At 47.5% G+C, this 24,266-nt stretch overlaps 1 protein-coding gene across 1 annotated transcript in view; it reads left to right on the plus strand.

The window, feature by feature from the left end:
* The first annotated feature begins 1,458 nt into the window (after positions 1-1,458).
* B4GALT1 (beta-1,4-galactosyltransferase 1) overlaps positions 1,459-24,266 on the plus strand; it is a 63,735-nt gene continuing 40,927 nt past the window's right edge. The window contains exon 1 of the mRNA XM_003130680.5: positions 1,459-2,064. Coding sequence (XP_003130728.2) covers positions 1,644-2,064 — 421 coding nt within the window. The 5' untranslated portion in view covers positions 1,459-1,643. The remainder of the gene's footprint in view (positions 2,065-24,266) is intronic.

Below are 24,266 nucleotides of genomic sequence, written 5' to 3' on the forward strand. Positions count from 1 at the left end.
TAGACTGAAAAAAGCATCATGGACCATGGCCTGGGGCCTTCGAAAAGTGGGGAAGAGAAGCCCACAAAAGAGGCAAAGGAGTGGCCAGTGAAGATCAGGAAAGCTGGGTGTCCAGGAAGCCAAGGGAAGAAAGATGATTCTGTGTGATCACAACCCTGTGATACCCAAGCCTCAGTTTTCTCCTCTGTGAAATGGCAACAGTTAACAAATGCCTAATTCACAGTGTTGCAACTAGACTTCCTGGCATATAGGAAACTCAGTCTATGGAAGCATTGTTATTATTTCCTCCTCTTCAGAGTTGGCTGCCTCAGCCCTCAGCTTCCCCATTCATGTAAATGACAGCACCTCCACCAGTCCTTCTCAGGAATGAGGTGTCTCTGCTCTTTCAGGCAATCAGTGGGCAGGACCAGTGGCCTCTGGGTCAAATTAGAACTAAGCAACTTCAGCGCCTAAAACTCACCTGCACAGTTTCCAGCCCTTACTTGCATATTAACAAGTGGTAAGCAAAGGTTTTAGAGCCAGAATTCTGCTTCTGCCTCTCACCAGCTGTGGGATCTTAGGCAAGCTTCTTAATTTTCCTGAGCTTCAAACATTCTCTGTAAAATGGGGACAAGTCCCACTCCATGGGATTGTGTCCAGGCCCGTGTAGACTGTAAATAAAGCTGGCTGCTCTCCTCCAGCATGGCGGTGTGGGAGTTACTGAGGCGCTTTGCCACTCTCCCACTCAAAGCATGGTGTGGGATGCGCTAGAAGAGGCACCCACACACCCCTAAACCGAGCTGGGCGGGTCTTTGAGATCCCCTAACCCTGGCTTTAGGAGAGTGAGCGTTTTCTTTTCCGTGCCTCTTTGCTGGGCCCTCACCTAGATAGAGGAGCCTCGCTCGGCCAAGGGAGGGTGTTCCGAATGTTTCAGAGAATCCCTCTTCGGTTGTCCTACCTCCGGCCGGCCGTCGAAGCCGTTTCCTGGGCAACCTTTTTCTGCTTCTCTTCCGGACCCCGCAGGCCTACAGAGGCCCACCGTCCGGAAAGGCCCACCGCTAGGACTCCCAACCCCTCGAGATCACAACCAGCCTGCTCTTTTCTCCGCCCTCTTCTCTGCTGCCGCGCAGCAGGCCCAGGCGCATACCCTAGCCCTTCGGCACTGCAGGAAGTGGCGGCACCTCTCGGGGACAGCTCGGAGGAAGAGGAAGAGGAGGAAGCTCGGTTTAGTAGGGCCAAAGGCCCACTGAGCAGGCTGGGGAGGAGGGCAGGTGGGAGCCTGAAGCCCCAGCCCCATGCCTGCGGATTGCAAAGTATTCCCGAAAGTGCTCCGACACCAGCAGCTCCAGAGGCCCCGCCCCCGAAGGCCCCGCCCTCCAGCCCCCGTTCCGAAAACCCTGCTCCTACCAGCTGCCCCGCTCCCGCCCCGCTGGAGGCCCCGGCCCCGCCCCTGTCCGCGCCCGCGCCCCAGGCGCACTTCTGCTTGCTCGGCTGTGGAGCCGGCCAGTCTCCGAGTTCCGCGGCTTGTCCGCCGGCGCCGCTCCCTCGCCTTCCCACTGGTCCCTCCCCCAATTACAGTGGTCGGGCAGTGCCTGGCTGGCGGCCCGCGGGCGGGCCGCCCTCCCCACCGTAGCCCACCCCCCTCTTAAAGCGGCGGCGGGAAGATGAGGTTTCGGGAGCCGCTCCTGGGCGGCAGCGCCGCGACGATGCCGGGCGCGTCCTTGCAACGGGCCTGCCGCCTGCTCGTGGCTGTCTGCGCGCTGCATCTTGGCGTCACCCTCATCTACTACCTGACTGGCCGCGACCTAAGCCGCCTGCCTCAGCTGGTCGGGGTCCCCACACCGCTGCAGGGCAGCTCTAACAGCGCCGCCGCCATCGGGCAGCCCTCCGGGGAGCTCCGGCCCCGAGGGGCCGCACCGCAGCCGCCTTTGCGCGCCTCCTCCAAGCCGAGCTCGGGTGGCGACTCCAGCCCAGACGCAGACTCTCGCCCGGGCCCGGGACCCGCCAGCAACTTGACTTCGGCCCCAGTGCCCTCCACCGCAGCACGGTTGCCGCCCGCATGCCCTGAGGAGTCCCCGCTGCTCGGTAAGGATTCGGGGACTTCCCCGAATTTCCCAGACAGGATCCCCCGGACGTTCTCCCCTGACCTTTTCTATGACAGCCGGTCTCTTTATTGTGGATCAGAGTCCCTAATCCCAAACAGAGGTTCCCGGCTGGATGGGGGTGGGAGGTTGGGAGGTGAATCCCTTCGGACTGGTGTTAGAGGCTGGGGCGGGGACGGTTTAGGAAAGCCTAGGCCCTTCTTGGCCCCAGAACCGGAGAAGGCCTTGGAGACTTCCTTGCTCTGGCCCAAACCTCAAGAAGTTTTGAGAGTTTGAGTCGACTTGGAGCAGCCTTCGCCCTGCTAGCTGTGGTAGGCACTACAGTGCAGCGCAGAGAAACGAGCTCTAGCGATGGTGAGGCCTCCAGTAGGGAAGGGAGCCGACCTCCCAGATCACGTCTCCTGTCTTCCCAGAGAACTGCTATCTCCTGAGTGTGTGCTAACTTTTTTTCCTGAGCTTTTGGGCAAATGACTTGCCCGGAAAGCTCTGGTTTCTCATTTGCTAAAAGGGAACAATAAGTGGTACCTGTTTCAGGGGAGTATTTTGGAAGATTAGATGACATAGTATAAACAAGAGTTTTCATTGAGTAAATTGTCACTGTTGTGTTCTGTTCCTCCCCTGTGTGAATCCCTCCTCAGGGAAGATCAGCCCTATGGCCCTCCTACCCTGCTTCTTGCCCTTATTTGTTCCCCAAACCTAAGGCCCTCCCAAGGGGCTGAGGGTGTTTGTATGATGTGTATACCCTGGAGGCTGAAGGGCTAAAATAGAACCAGTTAGCACCAAGTTTTCCCTTTCTGGGAGCAGCCTGCAGTCTCAGTTATATTGCCCAGGTGATCTGGACCAGGGCCTCTGTTTCCGGAAGGCAGAGAGCTTGGGTCGGGGGCTTGCAGTCCTTTATTTCAGAAGGAGGTTGAGCCCATGCCCTCCTGGATCTCCACAGGCAGTCAAGCCAAAGGCAGCCACAGGTTGCTCCCAAGATTACCGGACAGATGGTTGCTCATTTTTGGGGCCAGGGTATAGAGAGAGGTGTTCCAAGTGAAGGGTCCTGGCAGGAGGGCAGGCATCCTGCCAGCAGAAACTCTGTCCCCTTTTCATGGAGCCCTAGCGGGGCAGACCTCCTACACGCTCTTGCTCAATTTCTCCAATAATTACTTAAACATTTTCGTATCAAGTTTGGGAGGACACTCTTGGACTTGGTCAGACATGAATTGTGGTTATAAAAGGGGGATTTTTTTTTTTTAAAGCAGAAATTTGAATTCTTTTGGACTTGATGTAAACAGACTAATCCTATGAAGTTGATCAAATCTTTGCCATGATGCTCAGTGTCTGACCTCAGGCATGGTACAGAGTTTCTCAGAGTTTCTTTCTCATGTGTAAAATGGGGTTGTCCATGCTTAACTCCCAGGGTTATTTTGAGGACTAAATGAGATTGTGTATGTTAAGTACATGGCAAATAGGACCTGGGGCTTGAAGTTCCATTTTCTTAGACTCTGGAAATGGCTCTGAACAGCAGAGAAGGCAGTAGAAAGTTAGTGAGTCCCCAGGACCTAGAGAGGCCCGGTTTTGACCTTTTGTTCTTCATTGTAACTTGGATATTATGTAGAAAGAGAAATTAATTAGCAGCTAAAAGGAAAAGTACCTTAGATTAGTTCATTAGATTGGTGTTTGAGGTATAGGTTCTTTTCCACGAAGCAGGAGAGGCAGTGGTGGCCCACCTCCACTTTGTTCTGTTCTGTAATGGTGTTGCCAGGAAGTCAGTGACCAGTTACTGGTGTTTCTGAGTTGAGTCTGAACTGGTGGTGTGAACAGACCTCCTGAGAGATAAGTTTTAGAGGGTGAGGGGAGAGGCCCTGGGCCTTGTCTCGCTTGCCTGCTTTTGTGTGATATGCATGGGACCGTGACATGAGGCCACCCCGGAAGGGGAAGGCAGAGGGTTTTTCTTCACTTGAGCCCTTAGGTTGGGGCTTGGGTGCTCTTGAAGTGGAGTCTCCCGCTTAGGAGAGGGCCCCGAGAAAGCTGAAAGTCTCCCTGGGTGTGTGTGGGTTGGGGGAGTTGAGCCCATCTGTTCAGCTGGGCAGGTGTCAGCCAGAGCCCTTGTGCCGTGGTTTTGAGGTTGGTGGGAGAAAGCATCAGTGGGTTTAAAGCTGTGGCCTTTTCACTACTTGCAGTTCCCTTCCACAACTGGGCTCTACTTTCTGGTGTCCGAGGGTCTGTGCCAGATGCTTTGATCCCTCCTGACTGGAAGGTGGTGGGTCATAGACATGGCCCTCCCTGCAGGAGCCAGACAGCTTCCTGGGCTGTTGACAGTCACTGTTTGGTCTGTCCTGCACTGTCAGAGCCTTGAGAGAGACTTAAGATAGACTTGGGTTTGAATCCTGCCTCTGTCTACACTGCGCGGTAGGGCAGGTTGCAGTGTTTGTAGCCACGGTAGGCCCCGCCTTGGGACATCCCCCTGGGCTGATGTGCGGCCTTCAAGAGTGAGAGCTGCAGTGGAAAGGTGGGCCTTTCCTAAGGATTCCTGCCAGTTCCCCAGGGACTTCTCCCAAGGAGTCCAGGCCTTTAAGGTGCTGTCATCTTGGCCCTTGGGCTGTGCAGCAGCTCTTTGACCGTGACAGTGAGGCTTCCTTTTCTGGCCACCTGGGATGCAGTCAGTCTGGGAGGAGCAGCAGCCTTGCGTTACTTTTCTTGCAATGTTTGTCTCTGCTTAGATTTGGCAGCAGCTCAATGTGACTTGACTAGCCCTGGCAGGACAAGCCCAGAGAGGGGCTGGGTGGGGGGTGGGCAGTACCTCAGGTACGAGCGGTAAGAGGAGGCAGGGCCACCTGTACAGTTGGTACTGTTCTCTCAAGGGTGCATGGAGGGGGTGGTGGTGGTGAGTATAAGATGGTCTAAAATCTGAGGCCCCTCTTACCCAGCTATGAAGAGACTCTCTTCAGAAATTCCCACTGTGGCTCAGTGTGTTAAGAACCCAACTGGTATTCATGAGGATGCAGGTTTGATTCCCAGCCCCTCTGAGTGGGTTAAGGATCTGGTATTGTTATGAGCTGTGGTATAGGTTCCAGACATGGCTCAGATCCCATGTTGCTGTGGCTGTGGCTGTGGCCAGCAGCTGCTGCTCTGATTTGACCTCTAGCTTGGAAACTTCCATACGCCACTGAGTGCAGCCCTAAAAAGGCCAAAAAAAAAAAAAAAAAAAAAAAAGGATGGGGTGGGGTGAGGAGGGGAGACTCTTCATTTGTTGAGAAAAGGATGCTGATGTAGAGGCGGGTACAGAGAGTCATGGGCACCTGGGCCAGTAAACAACCACAGGTTGCCAGGACCCTGGGAGAGCACTGGTCCCTAAGTTATTTGCACTGGGTTCTGCAGGGGCTGTCAGCCGAGCCCCTGCCATGGTTTGTGCCCTTGGGAAGACAGAGCCTTTGCTGAGTCTTTGCCAGGCCCTCTGCTACCAGGTGATTCTCTACCAGCTCACTGTTCCCGCTCTTTTCCCCTCATGCACCCACCCATTGCACACATGTGGATGCAAGCACACTGCCTAGGACAGAGTGTACTTTGAGGACATCTGTCCTGGCCTCAGCTTGGGAAAGGGCTCTCTCTCCCCTTTGGGGATGAGTCTTGGACCGTCATCACCTTTGGGCTTGGGGTGTAGCCTCATCCTGGAGGTTAGGGAGGCCCTGGGAGTTTCCCCTGTGTCCACGTCTTTAAGCTTTGGGAGATTAGGTAACTAGTCCTTTAGACCAGTTTTGTCCTGTTGTATTTTTCCTGGGGAAAATAATTTATGGGCATATACAGACATGCCTTCCTCTTTTTTTTTTTTTTTTTTTTTGCTTTTTTTTTAGGGCCACACTTGCAGCATATGGAAGTTCCTAGGCTAGGGGTTGAATCAGAGCTGTAGCCACTGGCCTACACCACAGCCACAGCAACGCCAGATCCTCAACCCACTGAGCGAGGCCAGGGATCAAACCTGCGTCCTCATGGTTACTAGTCAGATTCGTTTCTGCTGAGCCATGACTGGAACTCCAATGCCTTCTTGTATAACAGTCTGAGATGGAGAAATACCCTCCATGACTCTCTGGCTCACTTTTTTTTTCTACTCAGCCTGATGATTGCAGATAATGTGTCTCTTGCCTGTTATAATTTGTCCCAGACTCTGAGCAAGCCTGGGGGCCTCCCCCTGATGAACTAGCTGGGAGTTTCTTGGGGTCCAGGGTGCAAGAGCCATATTTGAGATTGGACTCAAACTGCAGCCTCTTGGAACCATAGCATCTCAGGATGGATCTGCACAGTTCCCTGGCCTCCATCCCTCATTGTGCTAGAGGGGAAGGGTCTTGCCTCAGGCCACACACACATCCAGGGCATGGGCAGCTGGCGCTGGAAAAACTAGATATCTTGCCCTCGCCCCCAGTCCCATGCTTTTCCTTAAAGTTACTGTCCAGTAGGCACATAGTACAGAGGCTCAGGGCAACCTAATGTAGTCTCGAGTTTGGGAAGATCCCTGCCAGGTGTGTCTGTGGACCCATCTCAGAGGTCTAGTATGGTGACCGCTTGTCTGGATGTCCTTGATGGCTAACGCATCTGATCTGGTAACTTTTTTTCCTCTTTTTTCTTTTTTGGCTGCCCCGCCAAAAATGGAGTTCCCAGGCCAGGGATCAGATCTGAGCTGCAGCTGCAACCTAAGTCGCCACTGTGACAATGCCAGATATTTAACCCACTGTGCTGGGCTGGGGATTGAACCTGTACTCCCAAGATGCCGCAGATCCTGTTGCGCCACAGCAGAAACTCTGGCATCTGGTGACTTTGTCATTCAGTTCTAACAATAGTGCCCGTCCTAGGCTGGGTGCTGGAACTAGAGAGAGGAAGAGGACAAAATGACTCCTCTTTTGGAATTCGCTGTTTAGGCAGAGGCAGCATAATCACACCACCTGACGTCATTTAGGGAAGCCAGAGTGTGTGTGTGTGTGTTTAGTCTCCCCCTCTCCCTATCTATCCCCTTTCCTTCCTTTCTTCCATTTTTCTTCCTCTTTTTCAGAAACCCAGGGTTGTCATCAAAATTCTCCAGGCCATGAAGTTCCTGTCGTGGCTCAGCAGAAACAAATCTGACTAGGAATCATGAGGTTGCGGGTTCGATCCCTGGCCTCGCTCAGTGGGTTAAGGATCCAGCATTGCTGTTAGCTGTGGTGTAGGTCGCAGACATGACTTGGATCTGGCCTTGCATTGGCTGTGGTGTAGGCCAGCAGCTGTAGCTGTGATTAGCCTGGGAACCTCCATATGCTGCGGATGTGGCCCTAAAACGACAAAAGACAAACAAACAAACAAACAAAATCTCCAGGCCTGGTTTTATCTGATTGAGTAAAAACATTCCTCTAATTTCTGAAGCCTTGCATTAGCTCTGCTGGATAATCTTTAACTTGCTGCTTTATAATGACTATAATGAGACATCAGCAGCCATCGAATTGGATATTACTGTCTTTGGGTAGCAGCCAGGTAAGGATTTCCAGGCTGAGCCTAGACTAATTTATGGTTAGGGAAAGAGGGGACACTGAATGCCCAGGCAGTCCCAGCCCCTCCCACGAATTCCACCTTGGGGACCTTCCAGACTTTGGGGGCAGGGCCAGGAAGCTTACCCTCCTCAGGCTCAGCCGGACTCTGAGTTTGTGTGTAAAAGGGGCCCAGGCATCCTCTGGTCAAGTCGACCTGGGGATTTCTTCATTGACCTCTTCCCCAGTGCCTCCTCTGCCTATTCCCTGCTCAGTGTTCCCTGTCTGCTCCTGACAAGAAGCAGAGACTGAAATCCTGTTTGTATCCATGTCCACCTGGAAATTCCAGTTATCCTTATCTGCTTAAACAGCAAACCAATTGTCTGAGGACAAATGGTCCTCCCTTTGGGCCTCCACCATAGCCATTTTACACTTGCCTCTGGCACTGCCCGTGTGGTCTAAATGATGAGATCACTTAAAGGCCTGCCTGCCAGACCCTGACTCCTGGGGGAGTTAACAAGGCATGAGATTGGATTTGGTGACCTCCACAGGGTCCCTCCTGTCCCTTAACCTGACCAGGGATCCTGAGAGCCAGGCTGTGCTTGGGATTGCAAAAGTGTCCGTTGTGGGGGCCTCTGTGTTTACCTGAGCCCAGCAGGTCGCTAGCTTGGGGAGGAGATCTTGGATCCTGTTCTAAAGGTCAGAAACCTCTCGGTTGGAAGGTCGTGGTGGGTTGGGGGCAGGGGACAGGGTCTGGTGGAAAGCTGGTTCTGGGTGAACGTGGCCTAAAGGGATTTGTCCTTGGGAGACAGAAGGGCTGAGTCACAGGCTCAGTGTTTCAGGTTCCACTTTTCAGCCTGGCTCAGCCCGCCCCTTCCCTGCACAGATGAGGGCCAGGGGCTATCTAATTGGCTGTTGCTGAATTCTTTGGCAGTGATTTTAATGTCTGGTCTGGGTGTGTAATATAGCTGCTCCTCTTTCCCCCTGCCGCCTCTCCCAGCCCCTCACAAAGCCCAGAGTGAGAGGAGAAGGATTTGTCTTGCTGAGATGCCAGGGGCCAGGGCTGTGGGTCTTTGCTCTTGCCTGTTTTTTTTTTTTTTGAGAAGCAGGTAATCTCTTCCCCCTTTTTGTAAAAAGTCATTCAGGTTCATTGAAAACAACTTGAGAAGTTAAAAGAGGTTGAAAAGCACATCTCTATTCCTGTTATTTAGAGGAAACCATTGGCCACTTTCCTGCTAATCTTTTTTTCCTGTACATGTTTAAGAATTTAGCTGATATCTTTAGGAGTTCCCATCATGGCTCAGAAGAGGCGAGTCTGACTAGCATCCATGAGGACGCAGGTTTGATCCCTGGCTTCACTCAGTGGATTAAAGATCCGGCATTGCCATGAACTGTGGTATAGGTCACAGACATGGCTTGGATCTGGCATTGCTATGGTTACAGTGTGGGCTGGTGGCTGTAGCTCTGATTTGACCCCTAGCCTGGGAACTTCCATATGCTGTGGGTGGGGCCCTAAAAAAGACCAAAAAAAAAAAATTAGCTAATATCTTTATAGATGGACAGGTAGATTGGTACAGATAGATGGAAATGGCCTAGTGTCCTGGATTTATCCTTAAGACTCTGTGACAAGCTTGGTCCTACACCTTTAAAAACCACAAAGGCTATGACTTTCTCTTATTATTCAACTGTTGTTGAACATATATACAGATAGTTTTTGTTTTTACTTAGTGGTCCAGTGAGGCTCATGCATAAAGCTTTATGCACTTTTTGGATTGTTTTCATAGTAGAATTTTTTTTTTTTTTTTTTTGGCCATACCCACAGCATGTGGAATTTCCCCAGCTAGAGATGGAAACCACGCCACAGCAGCGACTTGAGCCTCTGCGGTGACAACGCCGGATCCTTAACCCACTGTGTCACAAGAGAACTCCCATGGTAGATTTTTTTTTTTAAAGGAAGAAAAGGGGGTGAGTGCTTTTTGAGAAGGGCTCTCTTTTTAAACCAGTCTTACTAAAGCATGAACCCATTTAAAATTTTAGGTTTGCTAAGTGGTGACAGATGAATATCATTTACTGCTGAATGAAGGATAAATCTAGAATTCTGATTAAAAAGTGGGTACAGGAAGTGCCTGGTGCAGGGGCAGAGAGCCAGGCTACAGGATAGGCACTCTTGAGGTTAGGCTGAGCAGAAATCAGCTGTCCTCAGAATCAGGGGGTGGTAAGGCCCCAGGAGTCAGCTTTCTCGTAACTTCTCCATTTGTCCCTGGGCTGGGCTTCCATTTGTCTCTCAGGGCTGTGGTGCTGGGTGAGCACCAGTCAACTAACTCAGTGCCGAGGACATGACTGAGATGTGACTGGTTCCACAGGAGGTGTGGGGACAAGCTAGCAAACCTAGCTCTGAACCATTTCACACAGCGCTTCCACCTCAGGAGGGTCCTGAGATCCAGGGAGGGGCTGGGAAGTGACAGCATGTAGGTTTCCAGGAATTTCCTTTCAGGAGAAGGCTCAGGGACCAGCAGAACCTGGCAGTCGATCAGGGCCAGGGTGCCAGGCTCTTCGCAATGTGTCTATTTTGAATTTATTCCACTTTGAATGTCCTAACCGAAGCTAAATTCTCCTCTTCTGAGGGACACTTTGGATTTGGGACTCTGCCAAGGGTCATTTGGCCCAGAGCCCAGGGCTCTAGGGGGAGGCTGCACAGAGGGAATGGGCTGGGTTTTGTCCGACCCACGTGACCAGTAGGGTGTGAGGTCAGGCTCCTTCCTGCCCCACCACATGGGTCTTGAGGTCATGGGAAGGGGCCCTGGCAACAGGTTCAGTAATTGCCTGGCTTCATGACAGGTTGCATTCTGAAAATGCCTTTATACATTTCTTTAAAAGTTTCTTCCTGTTTTGCATAATGTCCTCCTGCCTTTGTCATCCTGAAACTGTAGAGCTGTTGTTGTGTTTCAAGATACTGCCAGCTTGAAAAAACAGGAAAGGGATCCCAGTTAGGGTGGACCTGGGAAAGCTGGTATTTGCATTAGAGGAGCTTGAACTCTTGGCGTGGAGGTGTTAGGTAGCTCCTGGCATTCTGGCAGCCCTGGCAGGGTCCCTGCTGGAGGATGGGTAGATTTGAATCCACCCCAAAGTCAGGAGGGGTCCCAAGAAAGAGAATGAAGGAGGACTCATTTGTTCATTCAGCAAACTTTTCTTTCTTTTTTTTTTTTTTAGGGCCATACCCGCGGCATATGGAGGTTTCCAGGCTAGGGGTCTAATCAGAACTACAGCTGCTGCCAACCTACACCATAGCCACAGTAACGCAGGATCCAAGCCATGTCTGCGACCTATGCCGCAGGCTCACTGCAACGCCAGATCCTTAACCCACTGAGCGAGGCCAAGGATCAAAGTTGAGTCCTCAGGGATACTAGTTGGGTTCTTAACCTGCTGGGCCACAGCAGGAACTCCTCAACAAACTCTGGTAACTATCTATGTGAAGCAGGAGAGACAGATATGAACAAGGAGGGGCTGACCCCTGCTCTCGGGGAGCCCCTCGGTGCTGGACAGACCCCAGCAAAGAGAGGAGGACGTGTGGGTACTCCCAGGCCCCTGAGGAGGTGTGGGGCGCCAGATTGGGTGGTCTGGGCCAGGGCCAGAGTCACAGTGAAGGGCCTTTCTTCCCAATACTACTTTTAGCATCCCTGTCTCTCAGCCTGTTTGAAAAGTTTTTCAGTTGGGAAGGGCAGGGTTCCACTGCCTGTAATTTCCTCTCATTGCTGTCACATGGGGAGGCTGCCATAACTCAAGTCCTAGCTGTTGCACACAGTCCCCAGCAGGGCAGGAGAGGACAGGAAGTGGAGGCAGGGTGAAGGGAAGATGATATACGAGAGAGAAGGCAGTATAGCTGGGACTGTGCTAGACAAGGGGAGGCCAAGGGTAATCAGACGGAGGGATGGGAGGGAGGAACCCAAGGGGAGAGAGGAAGAGGTGCTATGGTCTGCAGAGTTGAGGAGCCATCTCAGAGGGCCTCTGGAGTGAGGATTCAGGTCCTAGCTCATTACATCATTTTGGGCACATCCCAGCTTCCTTGGTCCCTGCTCCCTTCCTCTGAAGTTTGAGTCGTGCTAAACATGTCGGTATTTGGTGTTTCTTCCTTGTCTTCGTCCTAGAGTCTGGGTTGGTGTCAGGGGAAATCCTGGTTATATCTGCAGCCTCAAAGCCCTCTGAGAGTTCCTGTGACACTCATTACCCATTCCCCATTTCAGGGCTCTTGTAATGAGGATTTTGTCATCTCTATAAAGATGTTAATAGGTGGGTGACCTTTGAAATGGCACAGGTAATGTTTCTTTCTGTCACGCTGGCGAGCTGATTCGGCTAGCTCTCCATGCCTCACTGTTCTCACCAGTAAAATGAGGATCATAAGAGTATCTGTCTCAGCAATGCTGTGATGTTAGTAGGGCCTAAAACAGTGCCGCACACAGAATAAGGTCCAAATATATGTTATCTCTTATTGGTACTACTGATAGTCCTTATTTGGGAAGATTTTGGCTTCTGTTCTATAGGATTTTTCTTTTTTTTTTTTTTTAAATCTGGTTGAAAATGCAATGTCACCACATTAAATGTTTAAAAATAAATAATTCCCTACCATTAGAACAAAACCTCTACCACTGTATGCCTCTACCGCTGTAACAAAACTTGCTATTACTTTCCAAATCCATGATACACATTGTATCCTATTGCAAGCTTAGTGCAGAAACTATTTGGCTTTCTGCTATATGTGTTCAACATTATCTTATAAACTGTTTTGTTTCTTGTAATTATCTAAATTTGTACTGTTCTAAAATCCTTGTGGCTATTCCCTTAACATTCAGCATTCTATGTTTCACCATCTAGATCATCTTGAACATCTTTGCTGCATGTAGCTCTTTGCTTCAGTTAAATTATTTCCCTGGAGATAAATTGCTTGAGGGGAATTTCTAGGCCAGAAGATGTAATCATTTTTATGACACTGGTTCACAGTACCACTTTGCTTTCCAAGAGGGTTGGAATAATCCACAGGCCCTAAATTGTAAATTCCTAGGCCAGAGTTTTGTTTTGTCTTGTTTTTTAAGGCCACACTTGTGGCATATACAGTTCCCAGGCCAGGGGTTGAATTGGAGCTGCAGCTGCTGGTCTGCAACACAGCCATAGCAAGGCCAGATCCAAGCCACATCTGCGACCTATACTGCAATGCTGGAGCCTTAACCCGGGGATCGAACCTGCATCCTCATGAATACTAATTGGGTTCTTAACCCATTGAGCCACAACGAGAACTCTGGGATATTGGCTTTTACGGAGTGTGGATTCCAAGAACGTGTCGGATTTATCTGGTCTCGCATTTACAGTCTTAGCTCTGTAGCTGTGTGTGTGTGTGTGTGTGTGTGTGTTCTCTGTGTAGGGCACAGTAGCTCCTCTGGACTTGAGGCTTTTCCTTGAAGCCATTGCCTCTGGGCAGTTCCTGCTGAGGTTACTGGGTATCCACAAAGGAGACTTATTGGTAGGTAGCTCTTTCTACACTTCGAAAGCCTTTGCCAGAGTTGATTTACACAGCTTAAGGCCTTTTCCTTCTTCTTTTATTTGTGGAGTCAAACCTATAGAATGGGGGCAGATCCTAGCTTTAAAAACCTGGCTTTAAAATGCTTTTGATCGGAGTTCCCTTCGTGGCGCAGTGGTTAACGAATCTGACTAGGAACCATGAGGTTGCGGGTTCGGTCCCTGCCCTTGCTCAGTGGGTTAACGATCCGGCGTTGCCGAGAGCTGTGGTGTAGGTCGCAGACATGGCTCGGATCCTGTGTTGCTGTGGCTCTGGCGTAGGCTGGCAGCTACAGCTCCGATTGGACCCCTAGCCTGGGAACCTCCATATGCCGCGGGAGCGGCCCAAGAAATGGCAAAAAGACAAAAAATAAATAAATAAATAAAATGCTTTTGATCTAAAACTTTGCAGGTCAATTGCTGGAAACACTAGATATAGAACCCATGTCAGGCTCTCTCAGGCTAGCTTGGGCGCCTGACCTAACTCATGTGGACACACTCTGACCTGATAGCCCTGGTTTATGCCATCCAGACGGGGGCGGAGATGAAGAAAGGCCTTTAAATTATATTGGGTATACATAAGTTGATCGGTAGCCCAAGGTCTGCCAATGGGAATTGCTCTTTCTGTCCTTGAAACCACCCCACATGCACCTGCCTCTTTTGTAGTCAAACAGATGCCTGCTACCTCCTGTTTGCATACATGTTAGGATGACTTTCAGAGCTAGTGATTTCAGTGACCGAAGCTTTACACACTCAGTAGACAGGTGCATTCAACCCGTGACAGCTGCTCCCTCCTTTTTGTAGCCACCCCTGGTGGCCTCTATTCTCCATTCCACAGCAGTCAGCTGTGACTTAACAGGGTACTCTCTGGGTCCATTTGGACCCAGGCCAGAACTGCTGTCCAGCATACTGTTCCTGGGGGACCCATGGCAGGACTTGCTGTGTAAAGTGGGGAGCAAATTCTTACCTCAGAAGGTTGATAAAAGGGTTGAACAGAGGAGATACTTTGTAATAGCAGTACTTTGTCTTTTGATTAATGTTGAACAATCCCCTTGGGCACCAGAGGCATACCTTCAACACAGTAGGCTTCCAAGTAAAAATTTTTTCAAATGCTGTTTTTTTGTTTTGTTTTTTTTTTCCCTTCTGCCCTGGGGCAGTTAAGAGGAGGAAGAAAAGGTGTGAGACTGTGACTGCAGTTTAGGGACAGGGTTTAGCCTGGAGCCAGCTTTGGTAGAGAGGATGGCTTGGTTTATCTCTATAGACCTACCCCAGGCCACAAAGAGAAGGCCTCCATCTTGTTGAATCTACAACACTGGGAACTTGGAGTGCAGGTTGCCAGGGGTCAGGCGTACCAGGATTCTGTGGGGATCCACAGCCTGCCCGTCTCCAAGTGGACATTGCTTGTCAATGTCCTGAGAGAGACTATCACAGACTACAGATAGCTGAGTGGTCAGAGGGAGGAGCTGGTGGGAGAGTTTGCATATTTGGTGAAGTCTTAGGAGGTGAGAAGGACTATTTTTTTTTGTTGTTTTTTTCTTTCTGCTTTTTAGGGCCGCACCTGCGGCATATGGAAGTTCCCAGGCTAGGAGTCTAATCAGAGCTGCAGCTGCTGGCCTACACCATAGCCACAGCAACTCGGGGTCCCAGCCACATCTGTAACCCATACCACAGCTCATGGCTATGCCAGATCCTTAACCAGGGATCAAACCCACATCTTCATGGATACTAACCAGGTTCTTAACCCACTGAGCCACAATGGGAATGCCCATGAAGGACTATATTTTTTTTTAAAAAAATGGGGTTGGATATAGGTAGGCTCAGGTTGGGGTTGTGCCTGGTATACTGTTAGAAAAACTAAGGCAAAGGTCTGTAGCTCGCCTGGCTTTACGCAGGGGCTGATGTTAGAAGCCAGGATGGCAAGCCCTTCCATTCAGGTCTGGACCAGCCTCCTGGGTGATCTGAGAGAAGTCACATTCTCTTACTGAGCCTCACTTTACCCATCTATAAAATGAGATGAGGGCTCAGCCTGGATATTCTCTGGAGTCTGTCTCTGCCTGGGAGTTCAGGTGTTGCCTCACTGCTCCTGCTTAATACAGCTTAATGGCCTGGCTGCAGGGCAGCTGAGTGCCATCCCCACCAGGGACAGCCACACACAGCTGGGCAACTGTGAGTGAACCCTGAGCCAGGATTGAATCTTACTGGACATGTTTATATCCCCCGAGCCTTCCAGCAATTCCAATTTCTAGTCTCCCAATCACAAGTAAATGGGTCAGCTTGAAAACCCGGTCGGTGGGAGCGGCTATGAATGTGGGGTTCCAGGCTCCAGCGTAACCACAGCAGCCACTCCCACAGCAGATGGTGCTTACTCAGCAGTTACTACGTGCCAAGCATGGAAACAGTGCTACATGGGCATTATTTTCGTTAACTCTTACAGCAGCTCTTCTTTTTTTTTTTTTGCCTGATTGTCCTGGTTAGGACATCCTGCATGCACTATGTTGAATAGATACAGTAAGAGAGAACATCCTTATCTTGTTTCTGATCTCAGGGGAAAAACATGGTCTTTTGAGCCTTTAAGTATGATGTCAGTAATGGGGTTTTTGCAGATGCTCTTTATCAGGTGAGGAAGTTCCCTTCTGTTCCTAGTTTGTTAAGTGTTTTTATCAGGAGTAGGTGTTGACGGATTTTGTCAAATGCTTTTCTGTGTGTGTTGAGATGATTATGTGGTTTTTGTCATTTGTCATTCTATTGATATGGTATATTATACATTGATTGGTTTTCCAATAGATCAAACTTGAATCCTTCGTTGTGGTGTATCATCCCTTTTATATATTCTGCTTGATTCAGTTTACTAATATTTTGTCAAGAATTCTTATTCATAAGAGATATTGACCTGTAGAGGGTTTTTGTTTTTTGTTTTTTTGTTTTTTTTAGGGCTGCACTTGTGGCATTTGAAGTTCCCACACTAGGGGTTGAATAGAAGCTACAGCTTCAGGCCTACCACAACCACAGCAACACAGAATCCAAGCCACGTCTGCTACCTACACCACAGCTCATGGCAACACTGAATCCTTAACCCAGTGAATGAGGCCAGGAATGGAACCCACGTCCTCATGGATACTAGTCAGACTTGTTTCTATTGCACCACAATGGGAACTCCTGCAGAGTTTTCTTACTCAGTTTTGCTGAGGTATCATTGGTAAGTCATCTGTAGTTTTTCTTCTCATCCTTCTCATGATGTCTTTATCTGAATTCAGTACCAAAGTTAACACTGCCTCACAGAATAAGTAGGGAAGGGTTTCCTCCTCTTCAATTTTAGGGGGAGCTTGTGAAGGATTAATATTACTTCTTCTTTAAAGAAGAATCTGGTAGAATTTACTAGTGATGCCATCTTGGCCTGGGCTTTTCTTTGTGTGAAGCTTTTTGATTACTAATTCAATTTGTTTGTTTGTTACAGGTCTATTCAGATTTTCTTTTTATTCTTGAGTGAGTTTTGGTAGTTTGTGCCTTCCTAGGAATTTTTCTGTTTCATCTAAGTCATCTAATTGTTGGCAATAATTTGTTCATAATATTCCCTTATATTCCTTTTTAATACTCTAAGGTTGGTATGGGTATTTCTGCTTTCATTTCTGATTTTGGCAATTTGATTCTTCTCTCTCACTCTCGTTCTCAGTCAGTCTAGCCACAAGTATGTCATTTGTGCTGATCTTTTCAAAGAGCCAACTTTGGGTTCATTGATTTTTCTCTATTATTTTTCTGATCTCTTATTTCATTAATTTCTCTTCTAATCGTTATTATTTTCTTCCCTCTGTTTTGCTTTATCTTTGAGCTTAGTTTACTTTTCTTTTTCTTAAAAACCTTTTTACAGTGGAAGATTAGGTTATTGATTTGAGATCTAAAAATCATGTCCTTTTAATATTTTAAGAGATACTGTCAGGTTGCCCTCCAATTTATACTCATTAGCAGTGTAGGAAAAGTGCCTGTTTGGAGTTCCCATCATGGCGCAGAGGAACGAATCTGACTAGGAACCATGAGGTTGTGGGTTCAATCCCTGGCCTTGCTTAGTGGGTTAAGGATCCAGCGTTGCCTTGAGCTGTGGTGTAGGCCGGTGGCTATAGCTTCAATTAGACTCTTAGCCTGGGAAGCTCCATATGTGGCCCCAAAAAGACAAAAAAGAAAAAAGAAAAAAAAGAAAAGTGTCCTATTTCCCACATCCATGCCAGCCCTGGATATTATCAGTCTTTTCACATTTGCCAATATGATGGTCAGTTGTGGTATCTTGCTTTAGTCTCTTGCTCTGACTATTGATGTTTCATGTGTTAGTTGGCCATTTGTATTTCTTCTGTAAATTACTCGTTGATGTTTTCCCCACTTTTCTATTATTGTAAAAAATATATTTGTAGACGCTTTTAATACTATGGATATTTCTCCTTTATTATATGTCATTTGCAAATATGGTCTCTTCATCTGTCATGTGTCTTTAACTTAATCTCTGGTATCTTTGACCATAAAGAAGTGTTAAGTATTTAATTCTCTCTTTTCCTTTATGACTTCAGGTTGTTTTTACACTTACAAAGGTCTTCATCATCCCAGGATTGTAAAAAATATTTTTGTGTGTGTTCTTTTCTAAGCTAGTGTTTGTTTGTTTTTTTTAACACTTTAGTACTTGTTCCTGACAGTGAAATATGAATAGAATTGCTATGCAACCCTCATATGTTGGAAGAAGCCTTATATCATATCCACAGGACCCTTTGAGGTCCTAGACTCTTTTCTAAACCTATCATCGATGTTGGTGGATTAGAGTAGAAATGTGAAGTTTTAGGAGTTCCCACTGGCTCAGTGGGTTAAGAACCTGACGTAGTTCCATGTGGATGCGGATTCCATCCCTGGCCTTGCTCAGTGGGTTAAGGTTCCAGCGTTGCCACAGGCTATGGCATAGGTTGCAGATGCATCTCATCTCCCACATTGCTGTAGCTGTGATGTAGGCTGGCAGCTGCAACTCTGATTTAACCCCTAGCCTGGGAACTACCACATGCCACCAGTGTGGTCATAAAAAGAAAAAAAAATGTGAAATTTTAGCCACTTGTCATTATAGAGTTGTAATAACGTATGGACTTTGGAGTTCTGGGAGTCACTGGGGAAGGCAAAGTAATATTTTTGAATATCTGTTAGTACAAAGTAATATTTATGGAACATTTATTAGTGCTAAGCACTGTGATATGTATGTATTTGTGAAGAGAACACATTATTATCTCCATTGCTTAGAGGAAGAAATTGAAGCTGGCTGCATTTAAAGTAGTCCTGCTGCCCAAGAGAGATTGCTAGGAGTGCATGGCTGACTGATCACCCAGATGGCCCACAGGGCAGCAGGCTCTCCACAGTCCAAGGTCTGGTTTTAGTTGGAGAGAGAAGGGGATACTTGTAACCAGCATCGCAGATCCAGAAATGCAGTCAGGGCTCCAAAACTGATCAGCTGACTCAGCAATAAAACTCCCCTGAGACTTATCTGCATTCCGGAATGCTAAGTTGCTTTGCTACTGGGAAGATTGGAACTGTTGTCAAGTGGCTTAAAAGTCTCTGGCAGCTTTCAGCACCATAAGGGAAGCCATAGTATAAGCTGGCAACTGGTCAGTCAGAAGTCAGAGCAGGGAAGTGAGTTGTACTCTAATGTTGGAGGGTGTCCAGCTGTCATGATGGATGAATCCATCCTCACAGTGTTTCAGAATTCCTTCAGAGACCTTGGTCTGGTCCAGAGCTCAGGGCTCATTTCTCCCCTGTACAGCTCTGAAAGGACACCTCCAGCTCCATCTTCCACCCCACCCCCCATTTATTTCCTTCTGTACTTTTTTTCTTTCCATCTAGTCAGCCAACACTTTATTTCATGGACTGTTATCATCAAGGACTCTTTTGCCTTATTTGTTCTATTTTATCCTCATTCCCACTTCCATTTCCTACCCTTACCATGGGCAACCATTCTAAAGTATGTAATACGTGTTTTTTTTTTTTTTTTCTCTTGCCAAATGGGAGCCACTGATTCATACACATACAATTTTTTTTTTTTTTTTTTGTCTTTCTGTCTTTTCTAGGGCCGAACCTGAAGCACGTGGAGGTTCCCAGACTAGGGGTCTAATTGGAGCTGTAGCCACCGGCCTACACTAGAGCCACGCCAACCCCAGATCCGAGCCGCGTCTGTGACCTACACCACAGCTCATGGCAACGCTGGATCCGTAACCTGCTGAGCGAGGCCAGGAATTGAACCTGTAACCTCGTGGTTTCTAGTCAGATTGGTTTCTGCTGCGCCACAATGGGAACTCCAACATGCAATTTTTAGTTTAAAAGATTTATTTTTTTAGATTAACATACTGTAAAATTGGCCCTTTTTTGGTTTATAGGTTTATGAATTTTAATATGTGTATATAGATGGAATATATAAAAAACCACCACCACCACAGTCTGGATACAAAATAGTTCTATCACCCCCAGAAATCCCCCTGTAGTCACACTTTCCTCCAACCCTTCACCCCTGTTAGCCACTGATCATTACTGTTGTTTGATCTTTTTGAAAATACCATATAAATGGATCATACAGTATATGCACATGTATTTTTAACTTATGTAAATGGTGTTTTAATATAACTCATTTTGATTCTAATTTTTTTCACCCAGCTTTCCTTTTCTTTTTTCTTTTTTTCCAATTTTTAAAAAGTTTGACATAACTTCAAACTTACAGAAAAGTTGCTGGAATTATACAAAGAATTTTTGGATCTCCTCTGGATCCCCCTAAATTTCCCAAATGTTAACATTTTAGGAGTTCCTGACATGGTGTCAGTGAGGATTCGGGTTGAATTCCTGGCCTCACTGAGTGGGTTCAGGATATGGAGTTGCTGCAAGCTGTGGCATAGGTCAAAGATGTGGCTTGGCTTGGATCTGGTGTTGCTGTAGCTGTCCGTAGGTCAGCAGCTGCAGCTCTGATTTGACCCATAGCCCCGGCATTTCCAAATGCTGCAGGTGCAGCCCTAAATAGAAAAAAAATTTTTTTTTACTACATTTGCTTTTTTCTTCTCTCTTACTGTCCATGTGTGTGTGTACATGCCCCTTTACCCCTAAATATTCAATATGTTTCCTAAAAAACAATTTTTTTTTTTTCATGGCTGCACCCATGGCATATGTAAGTTCCCTGGCTGGGATTGAATCTGAGCTGAAGCTGCAACCTAGGGTGTAGCTATGACACTGCCAGATCCTTTAACCCACTACGCCAGGTCAGAGATCAAATCCACACCTCCGCAGCAACCCAAGCTGCTGCAGTTGGATTCTTAACCCACTGTACCATAACAGGAACTCAAGGATCTTTTTTTAATATAATCATAGTATAATGATCAAATCAGGAAGTCAACATTGAACATTTTCTGTTATCTCATTTACAGACCTTATGAAGATGTCGGTTGTCCCAACAATGTCCTTGTCATAGAAGAAAATTGAAGAGCATACATTTAGTCAGTCATCATGTCTCTTCAATCTCTTAATCTGGACATTTCCCAAGTCTTTCTTTGTACTACATGACACTGACATTGTTGAAGAATACAGGCCAGTTATTTTGTAAAGGCCCCTCAATTTGAGTCTGTCTGATGTTTCCTTGTGGTGAGGTTCAGGTTATGCACTTTTTTTGGTCACACCCATGGCACATGGAAGTTCCCAGGCCAGGGATTGAACCCTATCCACAGCAGCAACCCAAGTCGCTGCAGTGACAACAATGGATCCTTAATTCACTGTGCCACAACGGAACTCTCTTTTGTTTTTGAGGTGATGTTCTTTTGGCAAGAAGACCACATGAAAGTTGCTGAGTTCTTCTCAATGCATAATATCATTTCATACTGGCCATGTGAACTTTGATCATTTCAATATGGTGGTGTCTGCTGTTTGTTCATTATCAAGATTACTACTTTATCTGTTTTAATTAAGATGTGTCTTATGGGCATTTACTTTGAGATTATACAAATATCTCAAACTTTCATCCATTGGTTTTTAGCACCTATTGATGATTCTTACTTGAATCAGTTATTAAAGTGGTGGTTGGTGAGCTAATTCTATCATTGCTTCCACATTTATGAGCTGGCATCTCCCTGTAAGGAAGAGCTTTCCCTTCTCCCCTATGAATTCATATACTAGTGCAGACTTACAGATTCATACTTTATTTAATAGCTCATAATCCTTCACTAGCATTATTTATTTTGAGGCTCAGCCTGTCCCAGATTTGGCCAGTGAGATCCCCTTCATGCTAACTAACTCCTGTCATTTTGGACATCCCATCATTCTTTGAGCATTTTTTTGTTGTTGTTGTTAAGCAAATCAAGATGTCCCAGGCTCCTCTTGTTCATTCTCTGACTCAGCTCTGGAATCAGCCACTTCTCCCATGAGCAGTAGTTCTTTTTAGAAGAGAATAGCATGTAGAAACCAAGAGCTGGGCTCTAGACGCTCACCCTTGACTTCAAGATCCATCCAATGTTGCTGTGTGTAATCTAGTGTCTGTGGTGTTTATCCTAGTTTTCTCTCTTTATTAATCATAGACTCCCACATTGCCTCCAACACTGCCTTCACAAATAACTGCTGTAAAGAACAGCCTTCCACATGTCCTTTCCAGACGAGTGTGTGTGTATTTACTTTTCTTCGGGAGTGCCAGATATGGCTCCAGAATGGCTACCTTCATTTACGTTTCCATCAGCAGAGCAAGAACGTCTCCGTACCTCTGCAAATACTTGGCATTAATCAACTTCCTAATTTTTGCCAAATGAGTAGAGATGCTGGGAGAGCTCTTGTTTTAACTTGCTTTTCTCTGATTAAAGATGAGCTGGAACATCTCTTCATATGCCTGGTGGCCTTTGGGTTTCTTCTTCAGTAAATTGCTTATTCATAATAATCCTTTGGCTGTTTTTTTCACAGGGGGCTCATTTTTCTTAATGACATGCAAGATTTCTTTATACATCTTGATATCACTTGCTGGTCTCAGACGTTGCAGATTTCTTATCTGAACCTGTCATCAGTCTGTTCACTTTGCCTTGCTCTCTTTTTTTGCACGGAAGACTTTTTTCCCCTTTGCTTTGTGCATTCTCACCACTACTTTTTTTTTTTTCTGTCACTGTGTTAAAACCCTTCGTCCCTCCACATTTTAGATGGGCTGGTATAACTGAACGCTGCTGATTCTCTTCAGCACCCAGTCTGTCTTATGACTTCTTAGCCACTACTGAATTCTATTAAGAATGACTTTGCCTCTTACAGTGTAAAGCCCATGTATGAATATTATCCATGTATTTATTCAGCAAATAGAGGCGTACTGTGTGTTAGAGACTATGCTTTATCACAGACAAGGTTCAGAGGTTGTGAAATATGCCTGTGGCTTTTCAGAGATAGAGCAGGGATTGGAACCCTGGTCTGTGATGTTTGCTACCATGCTGCTGCCCTTGGAAATTGTATTTGGTTCCTGTAAAACTGTGTGTCAATTTTCCACATCTTTCCTAACGAATGGACTAAGAAAGTGCAGAGCAAAGTGTTCTCCCCCACATCCTGAGGAGGGGAAAGTAATCAGGAGAGGAATGGAGATAATTTTGGCTGCTGCTATCCTGGGCCTGCAGTTCTCCAGTGGCGGCCCCAGGCTATGCACTGGCAACTGACTCCAGGCTGAGAGTATAGGGCCCAGAGGAGGCAGGAAGGCTGCTTCAGCCTCCAGGGGAAGGTCTTAAAATAACACCCAGGGCCTGTATCATCTAATCCTTTCTGAAAGGCTCAAATTGCCCCTTCCAGAAGTGCTTTAGTTCTAAGAGGAAGGAGATGCTTCAAGATCTTCTTGGGGCTAACAGAATTTCCAGGCATGTTGGCCTCCAGAGCCATTTCTGATAGTGATAACTGTGGGCAGACAGCAGTTTCTACAAATTCCAGTGGAGGGAGGGTGGGAGGACCGCCAGTCAGGAGAAGGGCTGGGTGAGGAGGAAATCAGCTTTGGGCTGGAACCAGACAAAGCAGAAATTCCTCCTGGGACAGTTTTCCCCCAGAGGACCAATGCTGGGAATCCTGTTTACTGGGCTTTAAAAGCCTTGATCCCTGGGCACAGCTTCCTGACCTCAGGCCTTGCATCTCTGTGGTTTCACTGCTGGTGGAAACCTCCTTGGGTCACCCTAGGACAGATGCATACTGTTCTGCCCCCAGTTCTGGGATCTCCCAGGGTTCCCCAGTGTTCTCTCTCTCTCTTTCTACTGTCCTCCTGAATTCTGAGCCATGACCATGTATGTTAGAAATACACTCGAGAAGAGTTTGTTATTTTTGACCACACCCACCGCATGCAGAAGTTCCTGGGCCAGGGACGAAAGCCAAGCCATAGAAGTGACTATGCCAGATCTGTGACTGCTAGGCCACCAGTGAACTCCTTGAGAAGGGTTTAGATCAGTGAGGTCATAACAGATTCACTTTTATGCTACCTTGGATCAGCTGGTAGCTTGCTGGAACTCTAGGCTGAGAAGAATTCTGAGACAGAATTTCCATGGGCACAGGGGAGGGAGAAGAGGGCACACGTGAGCTGCAATCTGCTGTCTGCTGTGTAGATGCATCCATGAACAACAGAACCCTAAGGGATTAATAAGGAGAAGGTAAGGACAGCTCTTTTGCAAATCCAGGAGTGACCTTGAAGACGTCTGTCAGGAGTTCCCGTCATGGCTCAGTGGAAACAAATCTGACTAGCATCCATGAGGATGCAGGTTTAATCCCTGGCCTCGCTCAGTGGGTTAAGGATCCAGCATTGCTGTGAGCTGTGGTGTAGGTTGCAGATGCAGCTTGGATGTGGCATTGCTGTAGCTATGGTATAGGCCAGCAGCTTCAGCTCCAATTTGACCCCTAGCCTGGGAACCTCCATATGCCTCAGGTGCAGCCCTAAAAAGACCAAAAAACAAAAAAAAGGAAGGCATCTGTCAGTCTCTCTGGCCTTCAATTTCCCTCACGCCTAACCCTGGGACTGAAATGGAATTCTCAAGGTCCCTGCAGTTTGCCAGGATTATCCAGGGGTCTGATTTGAGGTGGATCCTGACCCTTTGAGGTGATGGTATCTGACCCTGACTTTGCTCCCTTAGATTTAGGCCTTGGTAACCTGGACTGAGTGACCACCCAAGGCTTTTCGTATGAC

This window comes from Sus scrofa, chromosome 10 (assembly GCF_054392235.1).
Source record: "Sus scrofa isolate SSC_HxYL_T2T_F1_AM1 chromosome 10, Sscrofa_HxYL_maternal_Yorkshire_Landrace_v2.0, whole genome shotgun sequence".
Taxonomy (NCBI): domain Eukaryota; kingdom Metazoa; phylum Chordata; class Mammalia; order Artiodactyla; family Suidae; genus Sus; species Sus scrofa.